Below are 19078 nucleotides of genomic sequence, written 5' to 3'. Positions count from 1 at the left end.
AGTGCCAGTTTATTAGGAAGTGACGGTTGACTAGTTGGATGGAAACGGTGCTTATTCGCAAATGTTTTATGCGATATTCCAATTTTGCGCATAAGCTAAATTCGCAACTTTGGATGGAAACCTGGTATGCCTATCGAGTCATTGAAATATTGGCATTAAAAAACTCCCCGTCCAACCTGAAGAAGCACATCGAGGTAGGTTAAATTAATTTTCATTCAACGAAGCCATAATGTTAACGTTATTTAACATGAATTAGTTATCATAAGCCTGTTCAGATATCTGGCTAACGTGATGGCCAGGCTAACGTGTGCTAGTTAACTTTTCTGATTAGCCAATGTGCAGATATTTAACAACACCAATGATTTTCCCTCCGAATTAATTCAACACATAATACTGAAATGGTTAATAACGGTTTCTGGTATAGCCTAAAAGGTGGCCGAATATTTCCTAGGTAAATTAGCGTTACACCGGTGGAGGGATTTTTTTTTTTAGACCACATTAGGCTAATTAATGGCAGGTTACAGAGGAGCGTTCAGGATTACTCACGTCTTCAAAAGCATTATGCATTTTGTTGAACTTGAGATTTGCTTTGATTTAATTAAATCAAAATTCTAACCGTTCACTTTTTTTAAAATACCTTTACTTTTACTTTTACTTTTAATACTTAAGTACATTTTATATCAGACAATTACTTTTGATACTTAAGTACACTAAATGTCAGGTACTTTAAGACTTTTACTCAAGTAATATTTTAAAGGGTGACTTTAACTTCTACCAAAGTCATTTTCTGGTAAGATACTTGTACTTTTACTCAAGTACTGCTCTCAAGTACTTTATACAAGACTGGTACCAACATTTATAACCCAACCGCTGAGTTGGTTCTGTCCATTTTTTACCCAACCATGGGTTGAAACAAACCAGAATTTTTAGAGTATACAAGTTTGTAAGTTTGACCCAGACACTCCTGAACAACCCGTCTTTAGTCTTTAGTGCTTGAAAATGGAAAAACATCTCCATTTGGCCTCGTTTTTTAACAAATGCTCAATAAGTAAGCAGAATGAAGAAACACTGTCCACAGAGCACCTGCTGGATTGTGGTTTGGAGTCAAAAATAGGTCGAATGCAGAACAGCTATGTTTGCTGGGAAAAGCACAGATTGTTCCGAGCAGAGAATATTAACAAACTCCTCATAAGTCCTCTAAGAAACAAATGGAAAGAAGCCGCGCACGACTGCGTGAGGGACGAGACAAGGTTAAAGGCTGCAACATCCATCATGCAGAGAAGAAAAACACGAAACGGTCAGGGTGCAGACGGGAAAGAGAATACATCTGCTTTGCTGTTACTCAAACCCAAAAGGCTGACATGTAATGAGGCAGGATGGAGGTATGAGAAGGACTGAGGCTCCTGAGGGGGACACAAAGAAAACAACCCGCACCCTGACCTCATACACCTACGCGGGTCAGGGTCATGTTTACTTTTCCATTTGCTCACTAAGTAGACACAAGTCATAAACATAACAACAATGAGGATTTAGGGTAGCACTCGCTCCCCCGGGGCGGCGGCCCTGCACGGATGCGTGGAGGGACATTTTTAAAGCATTCCTTTTTTATTACAGATAAAAACTAAGAACTGTTTGCAGGTAATTTAAGAGGGTTATCCGGCTACCCAGACGCCTGTGGCAGATATAGTATGTCAGTGTGAGGGTTACTGGAGTTTGTGTTGTTCATGTCAGAAAATAAAGAGACAGTGGAAAAAAGTCCAGCAGACATGTTTGTTTTATATGCGTGTGTGTGTGGGTGTGAAGTAAGGCTGAAGTCTTTTTAAACCTATTTAGTGTCAAACTGTAAAAGGTATTAAGAAAGTTCAACAAATTCAGCCAGGAGAAGTAAATGTAAGTGAAGTTAGACACAGAAAATTAGAACATTTTGATATTCTAAAACAATACCTATCGAAGGTTTTAAAAGGTTTCATAAGGTCATTAAATAAACAAATTTGAAACAATAAGCGCTTTTTAAACATCGCGCCGAATAATTTTCATTGCTTAATTGTTCCACTCCCTGCCGATCCGGGCCAGCCGGTACGTAAATGGTTTCATTTTCCACCACAGGGCTGATAATGGAAATCTTTAGAATGTAGACACAAACGCGTCACGCGCTGCCTTAGTAACACAAGAGACTGAGCTATAACGTTAGACCACCATGCCAAAAATTCTGAGCCGAGAACAGTTTGTAATCGTGCCGTGTCGAACCAGGCACACGTGGAAACATAACTGTAACCGTTCCAGACCAAGCTTAGAACGGTTCGGCACAATGGTGGAAAAGCGCTCCTTTTCCTTGTTAACTCAAACAAGATGCTTTTGGGGAATTTTCAAATAATGCTGAGATAACAAGCATCACAAAAATCTTCTGGCACCTAACCAATGTTTACTTTGATGAATGCATACAGCCTCATTTAAACAGCTGGAACTTGGAAAGATGTTAGGATCATTTGTGAATTACGCGCATGCATTTATTCAATTTGTAAGACAAATGAAAGCACAAGCAGCATATATAATGCAGTGCTAAGCTAAATCCTAAAGGAATTAAAAGAATGTATTTTTTATCAGTGCTGACACACAGATGGAAAAACATCTATAATAGTCTCTATTAAACATTCAGGATAAGCCAAATCCCTTCAGGAATTAGGCAACAATCTTTGGCTCTACAAGCACTAAATGAGCAGCTGATTTGCTGGTCAACTCTCTCTCAGTCGAGCGGTGAAGCCAGGTTGCCTGCAGCATGAGAAGCAATTTGCGGTTATATGCTGACGAACAGATGTGAGCTGGCCATCGGAAGCACCGGAACCTAGCGGCTTTATTGTATGCCCATTGTACCAAAGTACTAATGCCCGAATTTGGCAAATTAAGAATGTATTTCATCTGTTTTACACTGCATACATGCAGACAGAGTGTCTACGGCGCCGTGCCAAAATCTGTTTAACGATAGCCTTTTGGGCAGCTATTTGCGTCATAGCAAGACAACAGGCAGATATTTCTAAAATCGCTGGCAAAAATCTGAATTTAATAGCATATTTCAGATCAATAATTAAACCTGACATGAACTGTACCCTAACTTTGGTTGTTAAGTTTAAATTGCGCTTAACTCCTCTTTTTCAAGCGCCCATGTTGTGCATTGCATTTCTCCCCATTTATTGTAATGGTAGTAGCGCATCTTGTTAATATCTATTATCTTTGGCCTTGCCCATTGAGCGGTAGTGTTTGTCGTGTTAAATGCGCACCGCGCGTCTGTCTGTTTACTTCCGTTATAGCAATCGCAAGTTTGCATTACGTTAAATACACTGATGCAGTAAACCTGTTTAATAAGCTTATTTTACTGGCATGTAGTGTTGTCACGATACCAAATTTTTGACTTCGATACAATACCTAAGAAAAGTATTTCGATACCAATACTAAATTGATACCATGCAAAAAGAACATACAGGAAGTAATTAAATAAAAACATTAATAACTTAAAATTCTGTTATTTAATTTTGTACTCTTACAACTTACACTGTGTTCCTGCCTTGCTTTTTGAGCATGTCTTCCCCCTTATTTAAAAATAACATGTCACCACACAGACCTACAAACTGTATGAGTGTCAGGTGTCAATCTATGATACAGTCCTAAACGTGTACCTGTCTCAGTGTTTGCTGCTGTCTACTAAGGTGAAACGAGAAAATAAACTGTTTAAACTTAAATTAATCTACATAAATACTAGCTAAGACCTTTAAAGCATGGTTCAATTCACTCACTTCAATACGTAAAAATTAATTAAAAACATTGCAGAATGCATTCTGACATGAACTAACAATAAATCTATTTTTACAGCATTTATTAATTTGTTTATGTAACTTAATACAAATCTAGTTGTTTATTCATATTAGTTCATTGATAAATGTTAACAAATACGACTGTTAATATTTTAAATTGATTGAAATATTTATTAAATATTTATTAAATCCGTTGAAACGAACCATTAAGATGAATAAATGCTGTAGAAGTATTAGTACCCATTATTAGTTCATGTTAGCTAACTAATGTTTAGAAATGGAACCTAGTTGTAAAGCGTTATCAATAATGTTGGCCTGTCACAAAATAAATCAAAGCATTATTCAGGCTATTGTTATCATTCACACATGCTACCTGTCAATTTTAAAGTTCTTTAAACGGGACGGGATGTCTGTTGTTGAAATGCTTTGCCAAGCTGATCATTCGTCTGCACTTCGCGGCACGCTTTAACTCGGCTATAATGCCCATTTGCTTCACTGATAAATCGTGAACAGACAGAAAAGGCACTTGTGTTTGCCGCCATGACTTTCATTTCGTGGTCACTCCGAAATCTGCAGCGCAAATACGAGGAAAGAAAGTTGTACGCGTCCACTGACTGAAGAGAGCGCTGAGAGCATATGTACGCGCACATACGGCTGCCGCAAATGGACGCATTTCAGGATGCGTTTTCTCTGAAACACGCGTGATATTAAAGTACCGGTACCAAATAAATGAGAAATAGGTATCGTTTTAACAGAAGGGTATTGCGGTTCTTTTCTAGTACCGGTGTATCGTGCAACACTACTGGCATGTTGATGAATGGTAAACAAAGAACTGCTGTGAGCTGCCTTTATTTTATATTATTCCATACACCAGGAATTGTACAAGTTGATTTTTGCTTAAAGAGAATAAAATAATGTAAGTCAAGTAAAATAAAGAGAAGTGCAATAAAGTTTTTTTTCCTCTTAACTTCTTACTGTTCCTGTCACATAAGCATAGAATAATGAAAAAACACTTTTAATGCGCCAAGCCATCAGAACCGAACCGAAAACGGTGGGTAAAAACCGAGGTACGTATTGAACCATGGGTTAACTGTATTGTTGCATTCCTAATATACAGTATATATATATATATATATATATATATATACACTCACCTAAAGGATTATTAGGAACACCTGTTCAATTTCTCATTAATGCAATTATCTAATCAACCAATCACATGGCAGTTGCTTCAATGCATTTAGGGGTGTGGTCCTGGTCAAGACAATCTCCTGAACTCCAAACTGAATGTCAGAATGGGAAAGAAAGGTGATTTAAGCAATTTTGAGCGTGGCATGGTTGTTGGTGCCAGACGGGCCGGTCTGAGTATTTCACAATCTGCTCAGTTACTGGGATTTTCACGCACAACCATTTCTAGGGTTTACAAAGAATGGTGTGAAAAGGGAAAAACATCCAGTATGCGGCAGTCCTGTGGGCGAAAATGCCTTGTTGATGCTAGAGGTCAGAGGAGAATGGGCCGACTGATTCAAGCTGATAGAAGAGCAACTTTGACTGAAATAACCACTCGTTACAACCGAGGTATGCAGCAAAGCATTTGTGAAGCCACAACACGCACAACCTTGAGGCAGATGGGCTACAACAGCAGAAGACCCCACCGGGTACCACTCATCTCCACTACAAATAGGAAAAAGAGGCTACAATTTGCACGAGCTCACCAAAATTGGACAGTTGAAGACTGGAAAAATGTTGCCTGGTCTGATGAGTCTCGATTTCTGTTGAGACATTCAAATGGTAGAGTCAGAATTTGGCGTAAACAGAATGAGAACATGGATCCATCATGCCTTGTTACCACTGTGCAGGCTGGTGGTGGTGGTGTAATGGTGTGGGGGATGTTTTCTTGGCACACTTTAGGCCCCTTAGTGCCAATTGGGCATCGTTTAAATGCCACGGCCTACCTGAGCATTGTTTCTGACCATGTCCATCCCTTTATGACCACCATGTACCCATCCTCTAATGGCTACTTCCAGCAGGATAATGCACCATGTCACAAAGCTCGAATCATTTCAAATTGGTTTCTTGAACATGACAATGAGTTCACTGTACTAGAATGGCCCCCACAGTCACCAGATCTCAACCCGATAGAACATCTTTGGGATGTGGTGGAACGGGAGCTTCGTGCCCTGGATGTGCATCCCACAAATCTCCATCAACTGCAAGATGCTATCCTATCAATATGGGCCAACATTTCTAAAGAATGCTTTCAGCACCTTGTTGAATCAATGCCACGTAGAATTAAGGCAGTTCTGAAGGCGAAAGGGGGTCAAACACCGTATTAGTATGGTGTTCCTAATAATCCTTTAGGTGAGTGTATATAATATATATATATATATATATATATATATAGATTTATTCCAATTTTCATAAACCTGACTCTTTGGAAAAAGCTGCCACATGGTTTGGGAAATTAATGTGAATTAAGTTCATCACAGCTCATAGTAACACAGACATCAAAGCAAAGCATCTGCTTGTATTTCCACAGTCGGGTACTGTGCTAAACTTACGTTGACATATTTACAGTGCATTCATTTCTGCTATGAAAGAAACAAACTGCATATGACTACCAAGCTATTACACTTCCATTAAAAAGATCAGCACACCTGAATTTCCAGACACTAGCTCTTTTTATATAACAGTCTATTTTCTGTGGAGAAATAGAAAAAAACGGAAATACAGCGTGCCAGAAATCTCTCAACACGACTGCACATGTTTTCATATTTCTCGTACAACAAAAGCACTTTTTTTTGCCACATTCATCTTTGCATACATTTTCTGCATGCTTGGAGACATGCTTTCTTAACCGCTGTATTTGCTGTTTTACCATGCATCTAAATCAAGGGATCTGTGCCTGAATCCCCTGAAAGAGGGAGCATTTCTGTTTTCTTTTTTCTATCCGTGCACTGAAAGTCAAACCATCACAGATTGATGAGGCAATGTGCAGGGAAAAACGCAAAGTAAAATAAGTGGGATTTTGAATTTTAGGTGAAAATGTGCATTATAAAAACAAAGGGATGCTTTTTAGAGACATTGAAAAAAGGGTTTGAAATTAGGTTTTAATATGATCTTGAAAAAAGAAATAAATAAGATGAATGAATCGAGCTTTTCTTACCTCTATCATTATATGAAAGGCGTGCTAGTTGAGGAAGGAAAGAGGAAATCAAGTGTTAGTTGTAGTTTCAGTGTATGTGAGATGGAGAGAAGAGATGGGGAACTGAAGGTTTCTGGATAAAAGAGTGAAACTGTTTGAATATCCCAGTTGGAACTTTGATGTGCTGGCCAACACAGTAAATTGGTACAGGTCAGCCCAATTATGTCAGTCGAAAAATGTAGGTCAAAGCAAAAATGTAGGAGCACTGTTGAATCTGTAATGTGATACGCATGATTTCCGTGAAAATAGTTGTATGCCGTAAAGACAACCATAAAAACACCATGATACTACGACGCAGCAACACTGACCAATAGCGCGAGTTCGGGGACAGGACAACCTGTCTGCATACTCAACAGGTGAGTTGGACATTATTTTGGTAATTCTTAACCTTAAACCTTGTGTAGATTTTTATTAAATATTTGAATAATCTTATCTAGAAAAATTGGTGGTCTTAAAAAAAATGTGTGATCTTAACTATTTTAATGCGAATACAACTGGGACGAATGACATTTCTGGCCCAAGGACACCAGTCAACATTGCACCCGAGGCCAAATCTGCATGTTACAGCAAATGCTAAAATTCAACAAGATACTGAGAAGCCTCAAAAAAAAGAGAAAAATCACAGCTGAATCACAGCTGTCAAAGAGTAAAACTGATAACCTGGCACTGAGCCAGGTTAGCCAAAATATTTTCCATCAATAATATAACATAATTAAATAATCACTATATACTTAAACAAAAAAAAGCATTTTGTTACAATGCAGGGAACACCTTAAACCTCAAAATTGTAATACACCACCATACAGATCTCCTCCCAAAGGTTTAGTGCCACTGTTTACTGTTTGCATAATAAAGCCAAAAAGTGTTGTTGGTTGACTGTAAAAACATAAGAGTTGGGAGTTGAGTGGAGCAACCCACCTCTGTCTCTCCTGTATTATTTACTTTCCCCAAACAACCTCACAAAGTAATCTTCCTGAAGAAATTAGCATCTACGTATAGTATTTCATATATGTAAAAGCAGTTAACAGTGTGCAGCTACCACACCTTTCTGAAGACCTAAAACAAGAAAATCTCTTGCTCACTGTGAAGCCAAACACTTAAATATGAGATCATGACAATTACATTTCATGCAGTGTGTAATGTTGCCGTGTTTGAAAGTAAGCAGTCTGCCAAGTTATAAATCCGAAGGTGAATAAATAACAAAGTTATTGGCTTGGAAAAAAGGGAGTCGACTCTGAATCACGCAAACGAGTTGTGCCATAGTTCGATTCGTGAACCGCCGCGGATTTACATCACTACATATGGTCCCGCCTACGTTTTGCTAGGATTGCCCGCAAAAACGTCACTCTTCTCCCCCAAACACTGTAGCTCGTGAGCCTCATTCGCGGTAGACCAATCACAGCAGACTAGACCATCTGACCAATCACATCAGACTAGGCTAGCGGAAAGGAGGCGATTAGACAGATGAATCGCAGAACGAATCATTTGAGAGTCAGTCAAGAACTAAGGTAAGAATAACTGCCTATTATTACGAAATAATAGTGTTTTTACACCTTCTATGCACATAAACTTGTCGTTGGACACTCCATAAACCAAAGTAGGACCTTAAACATCCCTAGTTATGTACTCTTTAATACATGTAAATGCGCTCTCTCTCTCTCTCTCTCTCTCTCTCTCTCTCTCTCTCTCTCTCAGGGCATGTTGGCTCTTGGGTCCTCGAAGTAAAACTTAAATAATGAGAAACCTTCTTAACGGCACGAGACCATAAGTGGAGGCTGGGCGCCAAACGTTTCGAGAGACTCAAAATAATTTTAACTACATGTATTAAAACAACCCAAAACATGACGGTGAAGGTTTCAGTCTGGGTTTTTTACAATAATGAACTCCCGCTGCTGCCAATCGCTGAGGGCATAATAAAATGTTCTCATCAAACTGTCAAAATGTAAACTGCTGCATTTCTGATGTGCTAGAAGCATGATAATACGATTTTTGAGGAAGGAGAATGCGACCGTAATTTCACATCTTTTGCTGGGGATTTGGGTAAACTGCTAGGTAACTAGTAGAAAATTATTTTCAAGTTTGAAGTTAATAGTTATCAGGTCAACAAACACAATTAAAAACTCAGCCGATGTTGGGAAAATGTGATTTAGTGCACGTCTCTCCTCTGTGGCGTAAATATTTTGAGAGGTAATACCTGTGAGTGATGGATAATAATCACGTTTATCTAAATTGAACACTGGAAAACAAGAGGCTTTTAAATTATGTAAGTGTTGATAAAACCCAGATGAAGACAGCTCTTACAATAAACATTAAGCATTTTGGTCAAAACTTTTTTTTTTCTTTTGATAAATGCAAAGCTTCAGTTAAAGCTTTAAACATCTTGCAACCTTAAAACTGAAGGTTCTTCAAATGTAAAACTGAGGGAAGGTTTTTTCACACTATGCTTAATCTTGCTACAGCCACTTTCAACACTCTGTAATGAAATATGTCACAGTTTTAGTTGTGACCAATTAAAATGTTAAATGCTTATGGCAAAAAAACATAAGCAGAGTGAAAAGCGTGTATTTTACTTTCGGTTCTGGTAACTCCAAACTTTCAGAGTGGTCTTACCTGGCAGCTCTTTTACTTTTTTTTTTTAAACAATACATGTTTAAAACAGATCACGTGCCTGTATTTAAAGCATCAGATGCAGATCGTACAGCACGTGTAGCACATTACACAACAGAATGCAGCCAATTCGCTTTGAATTACTCAGCGCATGCTGACAACGACATCATTATTTCATTAAATCACAGCTTTTTGTGGTTCAATAACAGCAGAACATATTGCAATTGACTGCGCAGCACTGCAATTAGCTTATCTAAATAAAAAAAAAGAAATAAAAAAGACACACTGAGCAAGTTGTGAGACAGTGATGAATGTGAGGGAAAACTAAAGACTTTTTCTCCTGCGCTCGAATGTTTTCAATGACATGAACAGAAAGAACAACTTTGGAAATATAAATCCAGTTTCGAGCATTTCAAAACAAGCAGATTTCTTTGTGGCGCTTGCAAAATGTCACACTTCCTGTCAATGTGTTACAAAATCATGTCTTGCAATCTGCGTTTGTGACGCAGTAGAATGGCTTGAGCCAAAGCTCCTCTGGAGGAAACAAATAATTTACAACAAAACTCAAAACTAGGGTCTATTAAACTGCCTAATACCCTTTTTTTGTGACTTGTGAATTTGAAAAAATCACTTGCGTTGCCTTTGAAATGACTTTAGAACCCTTCTTGTTTTTCTCCTGTCACATAGAGACCACTTTTCATGAACCAATTTCAATTCAATAAAATCATTCCAATCAGAAATACTCCACATTACAACTTCAAAATGGGTTCTTTGACCCTTTAAAAGCCCATACAGACCTTTGACTGTTGCATTAAGAGCTAATAAGGCCTCTTACATATCAAGAACAAGTTTGGGCCTGTCTTGTTATCTGATATCAGCAGCAGTGAAGCCGGTTCATCTGTCAGATCTGCCCTACATAATGTTGAAACTCAATCGGGGAATTCCAAACGTTCACCTGACACACAGGTAACCATCTGAGCCATTACATATTCCCCATATATTATGACCTGTACACACTGTAAACGCATCTGTCCTGAAATGACATACATGTCCTGGGTAGGGTTGCACTATTTGGGACGTAAGCATCACATTAATTAAATACTTAATTTGCTTGCACCATTTGTCGTAAGGCAATACAGGTTTTAAGATCTCTGTAGGCCACAAATAATATCATGTTTAACTTTACTGAGCCAAGAAGCAGCCTTACAACTTGTAAACATATTTTGGCAAAAGTTAATTTGTTTTACCTTTGTATGGTTTAGTTTTTCCCATGCAACTGTCAACAACAATAACATTTATATTTCAATTTCCAATCCTTATTTCTTCACTCCAACCGGGCCCTAAAATCTGCTTTCTGCAACTGTATCAATAAAGATCCATTGTCTAGCTCAGCAGTAGATGTGAATGTTCACATCAGTCACACAGCGGTGGTAAAGGTCACCCGATTGCTTGTGTTATGTCAGCTCTGTTATCTTGTGTTTATGGTGGGACAGGAGGCCAGCGAACGGCATCGTCACTGCTCTCTGAAATCTCTGATTCAGCCACTGAAATCTCTGATTCCAGTTGACAGCGTGTTTGAGCATGAGCAAGTGTGACATTGAGCACATTAGATCGCTGACATCACTGTCACTCACGTCAACAGGAGGTTCCGCCCAAGGGAAAATAACAGCTCCCGATAGCACACGCTCTCTTGGACTCGTGGCATGAAGGTGTTCCGATACACAAACACTAACTTTTTGTGAGCTATGCTGACGGATGGATTTTACAGCTTCCTGCTGTGTATGAGTGATTCACTGACATTAGTATACTACGAACAAATTAAAATAAAGAAGAATATATGCAAGAACTTCTCATTTTCACAATAGCACATATTATACATTATACACATCGTTATACTAAAGATATGATGTTACCTGTGTGGGAACCAGAACAGGCGGATATGCCAGCTTGTGATGCCGATACATCCAGAAGGAGAGAAGAACAATAGCAGCAATGGCCATGATGGGCACGATGGAGTAGAGGAGGGTGCTGAACAGTGGAGGCTTCTGGGTAAAGGGGTTCGATGTTGCTGGAGAAAGATACAGGAAAAGACAGAAAGATCAGCACATAAGCTTATTATACACACAAATGAAGCTTACACATAAAAATAAAGCTTATACACAGATATTAGACATGCACAGATATATCGGCAAAAAATCGGTATTGGTCAATAAATGCATCGGTTAATAACAGCCGATGATCAGGTCAAATATATCCTGGCTATCGGTATCAGTGGAGAAATTTAGTATTGGTGCATCTCTAACAGAAATCTGTATTTTTGACTTGTTATCCAGTAAAGTAAAAAATAAATTCTAAACATCCAAAAGATGAATCATTTAGTATAAACAAGCTGTGACGTGAATAGCAAACAAGATAGATTAAAAGTGTATTAAATATTAAGATAATATTTTCAGAGAATATATTTTAAAATATATTTTTTACCACACCGGCAGTTGTTTTTCTAGTTTGTTTTAATCCTAAATCATACACAATTTAATAAGGTTTATGCTTAACACTTTAAACAACAACACATATGCCAAAATGTTATATATGTAACAGGTCTCATTTTGTTACACAGTTGTGCTTGTAAATTAGTTTATTTTTTATTTTAAAGATGTTTAGATACACAGAAAACAAATCAGACAACCTGATCTCATGGGAATTTGTAACTATTTTACTAATTTGCTAATTCGTCTGAATTCGTACATTACGAATTGTACAGAAACGCACGATTACTAGAAAAAAAGCTAAACTAAAGCCCCACCCCTAACCATGCCCCTAAACCTAACGTCACTGGCGCTAAAGCAAAACGAGATCAGAAAATGAGATCGTACAAATTAGCCAAAATTAGCCACCTCGTATAATTGTTAACGTGAGATTGTGTTGAATTAGACTAAAATACTGATTGGCAAAATCATTTTTGGCAGTGCACTGAAACATCCTGGGAAAAAACTTGCGTCCAACAGTGAACAGGGTGCTGTAGAATATTATTACGATTGCTTGTTTAATAAGCAATATGAATATGAAAAAGTGGAATCAGCTTTTTACAGAATGACATCATCTCACATTAGCATTACTCAGCAGAACCTCAGACGTGCGTTTGCTCTTAAACACCTCAGAGGCACTAGAACAACAGATGACGGATGTGAAGTCTACCAAAAACCTGCTATACATCGTATTAGCAAGATACACAGCATGCGCTTGAATATCTCACTGCATACTTTATTACCCGCACCTTATAAACTCGCTAATAGGCTCTATGCATGCGTGACTTCCGCATCACTCAGCAGTGTTATATAGAAGTGCTATATAACCCATAACAATTCTTTAACGGTGGTTTTGAAATATAAGGTGGATGGCTTGAATCCTTTAAGGCTGCCCTCATACAAACAGTTTTATTCCTATGTACATGCTGCTATACAAATGCAAATTCTTGCAGTTCAATGAAACCGCACCCGTGTATTCGTGCATGTGCTTTACACAGAACAGCATGCACGCTCAATCAGTGCACACATGCTGGCTCTAATGCTGCACTCAGAGATCAGATTGTGCTGTGGCTGTTGGCCAGCAATGCAGCGTTTTCTCGCTCTTATGTTATGGCAAAGCACTTCCCATTTGCCCGGCCACGGGGGCAATCTGCCCGACAGAACCTCATCTGAACTCGTATTAGCACTGGTCCTGCTGCGGTTACAGAGAGATCCCGTTCATGACGCTATCTTTGCTCTCTCGTGCCAGCTCTGGAATTAAAGCTGGAAGTGGGTTAAGGACTCCGGATTACAGCATATGCATAGAAAAACAAATCCTCCCCCTACAACCCACTCTCATCCGTCCCACCCTTCCCCCTGTTCGGAAAGGAAGTGACGCCATACGCGGCCATTAAGGCACCCTGGTCACAAGGTCACAACACACACACTACTCTGTATTCAAAGAGAGGGAGTTCAGAGAAATTTTGGTTCGCTTTCTCTGCGTCCTTTTGGGCTTTTGCATTTCGCATCAAGATCATTCCATATGGAGTGAGTCAGTGCTAGAAATAGACCTATTACATAAGCACATTCGCAAGACCCCCCAACACCCACCCTCACCCACATCCTCTGCTACTGAAGTACTGAAGACTCTCTTTAACTCAGTTGTAGTGTGAAAATTCTTCAGGCACGGCTTATGAAACTCCGGCTGCACGCAAGCAATACTGCAACCTTTTCGTAATAATAAATCACAATCGCTGAAATGTAAAAATGGCCCCTGCAGGGGACCCGGGAGCAGCAGGTCACCAGAATAGAACAGCCAACACCAGCGCTGGGTCTGTATTTGCTTACATGTCTCCATCCCTCATTTAGTTAAGAGGATGTTGATGTCAGTATTTACTCAGAGGAGATAAAGCCAACAGATCAGCTCTGGTAATCTAAAAGACACGGTCCGCTCTGGGGCTGAAGTAGCACGCTATGCTGTTGAAAGGCCAAATACTTTTTTACATGCATTAGGCAGAGACTTCAGCCAAAAGCGATGAATCCATGGTGCGTTCAAGCTAAACATTTTATCACTGTATATGTATTCCCTTGGAATCAAACCCATGACCTCATGTGCAGTATGCAGTTAAAGGGATAGTTCATCAAAAAATAAAAAAATCTGTCATCATTTATTCACCCTCATGTTGTTTAAAACCTGTACATACTCTTTCTTTTATGTAACACAAAATAAGATATTCTGAGAAATGTCTTTGTGGTTTTATGTCAATGCAATGGAAGTCAATGGGGACAACGTTGTTTGGTTACCAACATTCTTCAAAATATCTTCTTATGTGTTATCGATCGATCGATCGATCTATCTATCTATCTATCTATCTATCTATCTATCTATCTATCTATCTATCTATCTATCTATCTATCTATCTATCTATCTATCTATCTATCTATCTATCTATCTATCTATCTATCTATCTATCTATCTATCTATCTATCTATCTATCTATCCATGAAACAGTCAATATCCCCTGCTTATTGAATGCATGCAGGGTTTCAGGTAAGACATGGAACATTTTTGCTCACAAAATGAAACATTTAGGCTTGTTGCCAAATTACTCATTCGCTTTGAAGCACTACTGTCCATTCCTATACTTTAAAGATAAGTTTTGAGTATCGGTTACACTCTAGTAAACCTGATTGTATTTATGCCACATATACGTCATTCTGTTCTGAAAGTTTCCCTTTATATCCGACTCATCTTTATAATTAGCCCTATGAGTTGTCCACAGAGACTTTTAACTAAGCTCTGACTGGAGAAACCAACCATTTTTCCACACATTTTCAGGTATGAATTTTTATCGGTCTGCGTGGGAGCACACATCTTTACACAAACACAACGCGCAGTGGGAGCGCTGTTCACAAATCAGCACATAGAAACACTAAAGCGGTTTGTAATAGGTAAGAAAAAAGCAGTGAGCTCGACTTTGAACAAGCACAGTCACGAAAAACACCTGAGAGGAATGTCGAGCTAAATAATGATTTTCATGATGAGGTTGGGAAATATGGGTTATGGTGAGACACAAAGACCAAACGGGTTCACATAAACACCAGCACAATTACAACAGAAGGGGTGATGGGACACGGGCAGAACTGAAAAACGTCCAGTACCCTTAAAGACTTTGCTGTTTGTGTCGCTGAAGGGGGCCTTACTCAGAACTGGCGGGTCGGGGTTGTAGAAGAACTTCTCGTTGCACATGTTGCCTTCACAGCAGCAGAAGAACACGTCCGGATCCTCCTTCTTCTCCACACACTCGGTGCTGAAAGAGCAAAAACAAACAGAGCTGTCAAAATCAGTTGCAATGGAAAACACGGATTGACTTGCAATGGATAGGCCACGTGAATGAGACGTATTTTTAATATTTTGTCACTCAAGCACACAATAAAACGACCGAACGCACTGTACCTCCATCCCTCACAATATTGTTATTCACGTCAAATTCAATACTATTTTTGCAAACCAAATCGCTGTTGTCATTGTTGTTGTATAGCCTGTTTGTCGACCTTGGGTTTTCTAACAGCACCCAAGGCCTCACAAAGGTCTTTGTTTCAATGTCAGTTTCGATTTGATTGGGAAAATAAAGACTGCACAACTCCTAAAGATAATTAAGATGTGCGTTTGCTCAAACATGACAGGTTTATTTCGATTTCGCCCGGGTCAGTGAGCTAACAAATACACATGGGCGGAAACGCTTATGCCAAAGATACTTTGAGCAGCCCACATCAAAGCTGAGCTTTCAGGTTGGCTTAAAGAAGATAAACAAAGCTTAGCAAAACACAAATAATCCTAAAGATACACAAACACACAACTGAACAAACGGGAGTGGAGTGCATGACATTCCAGAGCCTTTTTAACTGGAAAAACGCCAAAAGGAAAGCGATTCTTGCTGTTGTTTACATTTGCTACATACACGCGCCATTAGGCACCCACACTGCTTGTCGAGCTACCAAAAGACTTGACATGGCATCTCAACGTACGTTTAAAAAAACCTAGTTCAAGAGAGAGGTAAACAGGTTCAGCAGCATGCTAGGACAGGACAAGTGCTGCTGCCTTTGCACGCTATCGAAACACTTCTGCTAAATAAAAATTTTTTTCCTGATCTGCCATCAGCTCTACCTGTTGCATAGGGGAAGATATGCTGATAAGAGCGTCTTTAATATCTCCTCTATTATAGTCAGCGGTCATAGGGTTCACAAATAAACCTCAGCATAAAAACATGTTTACATAGGGCTTATCTCAAAGACCGCTATAAACGTGTGCCATTTTCAGAAGGAAGTGTTTGTGGATGTGTACAATATTACATGTTGTATTCTGTCTGTATTGAGTACAGCACAGAGGACGAACTATTTACAAAGTGTGTAAATCGCTTGTATATTGTTACCTTGATCTTATGTTAAATATCGTCTAGGGCTGGAACAACGCGTATAAAAAAAAGTATAAAAGTTTTTATAAAAGTATACACGATTACCTCTTCAAACATGACACAACAAAGCAACGCATCAAAAAAGGTATCTTGTCCATGTTATTTATAGTTTTGGTCATAACTAGCCACGCTGGAAAAACATGGCTAGTTGCTATGCATTTTATATAGACCACTTTGCAAGCTTTAAACTTTGAGTTAAGAAGTCCAGTTTCAGTGTTGATTTATTTGATATTATATTTGATCATTTATTAAAGATATTCCTTTAACGTTTTGATTTGGTTACAGATATTCTGTTAGTTGTATTTTGGTCAAACGTTTGTGTAGTGTTAAAAAAACGGAAAAAGGAAGTTCTTGACCAGCGTTGCACCAGCGTCGTTTACATCTTCCGAAGTGGTCTTTAAATAAAGTTTTTTAAATTGTCACAGTGCTGCATTGCGTCTGGTGTGACCACGTCGACAGATGCAGTTCAACACTCTAACATTAAAAAAAGTTTTTGTTTGTTGCGAATTGCTAGCACAGCTGGTTAGGTTTACCAAAACTGTAAATAACATGGAAAAGATACTTTTTAAAATGTGTTGCAATGTCACATGGCGTCTGTTGCGGTAATTGATTATAGCAGATTGTCTATGTTCTATGATCAAATACGGTTGTGTCAAATTTGTGCTATAATAACAAAGTTTGACTTACTTAAAGAGAAAAATGAAAATTCTGTCATCATTTACTCACCCTCTTGTCATTTCAAACCTGTATGACCTTTTCCTCCGCAGATCACAAAAGAAGATATTTTGAAGAATGTTGGTAACCGAACAGCGGTGCCATTCACTTCTATTGTTCTATTGTACAAAACCGATTGTTGTTCGGTTACCATCATTCTTCAAATATAATATATTTTGTGTTCTGCAGAAAAAGAAAGTCATAAAGGTTTGATATGACGAGGGTGAGTAAATGATGACAGACAGAATTTTGCTTTTACTATTCCTCGTAAAAACTGTTCCGTAACCTGTACCGTAACCTGTAGGAATGTTTTTTTTTTTTTTTTTACAAAGAACTAAGGCCTTCTACAGTGCAAAGCAGATTTTTAACTGAAAAAATAATGACCATACAGTTCTTCTTGAGTAGCTACATTCAAGGTAGCATTTATATATACGGCACTCTAGTTTTGTAAAATAGGCACGAGTACTATAGATTACCTGTCATAGCAGTTGATATCATCAAGCCAGCAGCCTTGCTTTACTATTTCCACCGATCCAGACACATTTCGCCAAGTTGCGAAGCAATGACATCTCTTGTCCTTCTCACCTACACATGTCTCAATGCCACTCCGGTTCCCTCGGCTCTCGCCGCTGGGGGGGCTGTAGTTGTATAACACACACTCTTGTGTCTCCGAGCGGCCGAGAATGGCACCTGAAACCAGAAGCACAGGAAACTCAGAGATTAAGACTCAAAACACCCTTCACAAGACACAGCAAACTTTTCAAGCAAACCATACTAAACTGCCACAAGGTGATTGACACATGAATGTCAATCACTGAAGATGCTGAAGGTCTGAAACTGTTAGATGTACAACAGCGAGCTGAATATTTAGCCTGATTTAGTAAAACATTGATAACAGAACATATATGTAATCCTGGGGGGAAGAGGGGTTAAAACAATCCATGAAAGTGAAATCCGCAGACGTGACCTCAAACTGCTCATGCACTACCCAATGGTTAAGAAAGTAAGTAAACAAGGGTGTCGTGGTTAACCAAAACAACAAACTTAGAGAAGTGACTGCGATTAAGACTGAAGGGCCGATCTAGAACAGGATGTGGTGGAGGGCGGTTACACAACTACTTCCTGAAACAACCGCAATTCAGATCGCGTGTGAACCCTGCTCTGATGTGATGCATGTTGTGAAATAACACACACCATGTCATCATGTTCACTTAACACACAAGATTGAAACCATCTAGAGGATTTAATGAACAAAACCAGTGAGCAATGCATCATTGTAAAGGAATGCAGAGCTAATTGTGGATTCCGCGGCTGCAGTTGTAAATTACCAGTATAGTCGGATTTGATCCTAAAATTTCATGGATTTGATCTTACGTTGACAGAGGAAGAAAGGGACTCGTAATGCAAGATACTGAGAAATACGCTGTTCTCATAGCATGCATATAAATATTTTGGTACATCACCGGGGTGACTTTATTTTTTCATTCCTTTATAAATGTAAGTCTGCCTGTAAAATCCAGGCTGAAGTCTCACAATCTTATAATGACGTTAGGAGCATCAAAGTAGTCATACTGTATAGCCAAAAATCATGAAAATAGCCAATATGCATGTTATCTGTGTAAATGATAGACAGATTTCTAGATACAGTACTTAAGTTTTCATACATAATGCTGAAATGAATGATTTTAGTGTCACTTGTTCTTTTGAATTAAAATAAATAACAAAAGTTCCTAAACATTGATTCCAATCTTTGACATGGCCCTTACA

The 19078-nt window shown here is 38.7% G+C and overlaps 1 protein-coding gene across 4 annotated transcripts in view; it reads right to left on the bottom strand.

The window, feature by feature from the left end:
* The window catches only part of acvr2aa (activin A receptor type 2Aa), a 43793-nt gene that overhangs the window by 13115 nt on the left and 11600 nt on the right, over positions 1-19078 (bottom strand). Inside the window, exons 2-5 of one of the 4 annotated variants that reach the window (XM_057336356.1) lie at positions 17788-18001; positions 15285-15433; positions 11532-11686; positions 6973-6996 (exon numbers count right to left, since the gene is read on the bottom strand). In XM_057336356.1, coding sequence (XP_057192339.1) covers positions 6973-6996; positions 11532-11686; positions 15285-15433; positions 17788-18001 — 542 coding nt within the window. The remainder of the gene's footprint in view (positions 1-6972; positions 6997-11531; positions 11687-15284; positions 15434-17787; positions 18002-19078) is intronic. The other 3 variants (XM_057336358.1, XM_057336357.1, XM_057336359.1) reach the window with 3 other exon arrangements.

This window comes from Triplophysa rosa, linkage group LG6 (genome assembly GCF_024868665.1).
Source record: "Triplophysa rosa linkage group LG6, Trosa_1v2, whole genome shotgun sequence".
Taxonomy (NCBI): domain Eukaryota; kingdom Metazoa; phylum Chordata; class Actinopteri; order Cypriniformes; family Nemacheilidae; genus Triplophysa; species Triplophysa rosa.
The sequence above is the reverse complement of the archived record's forward strand: the minus strand, read 5'-3'. Positions and strand labels throughout refer to the sequence as shown.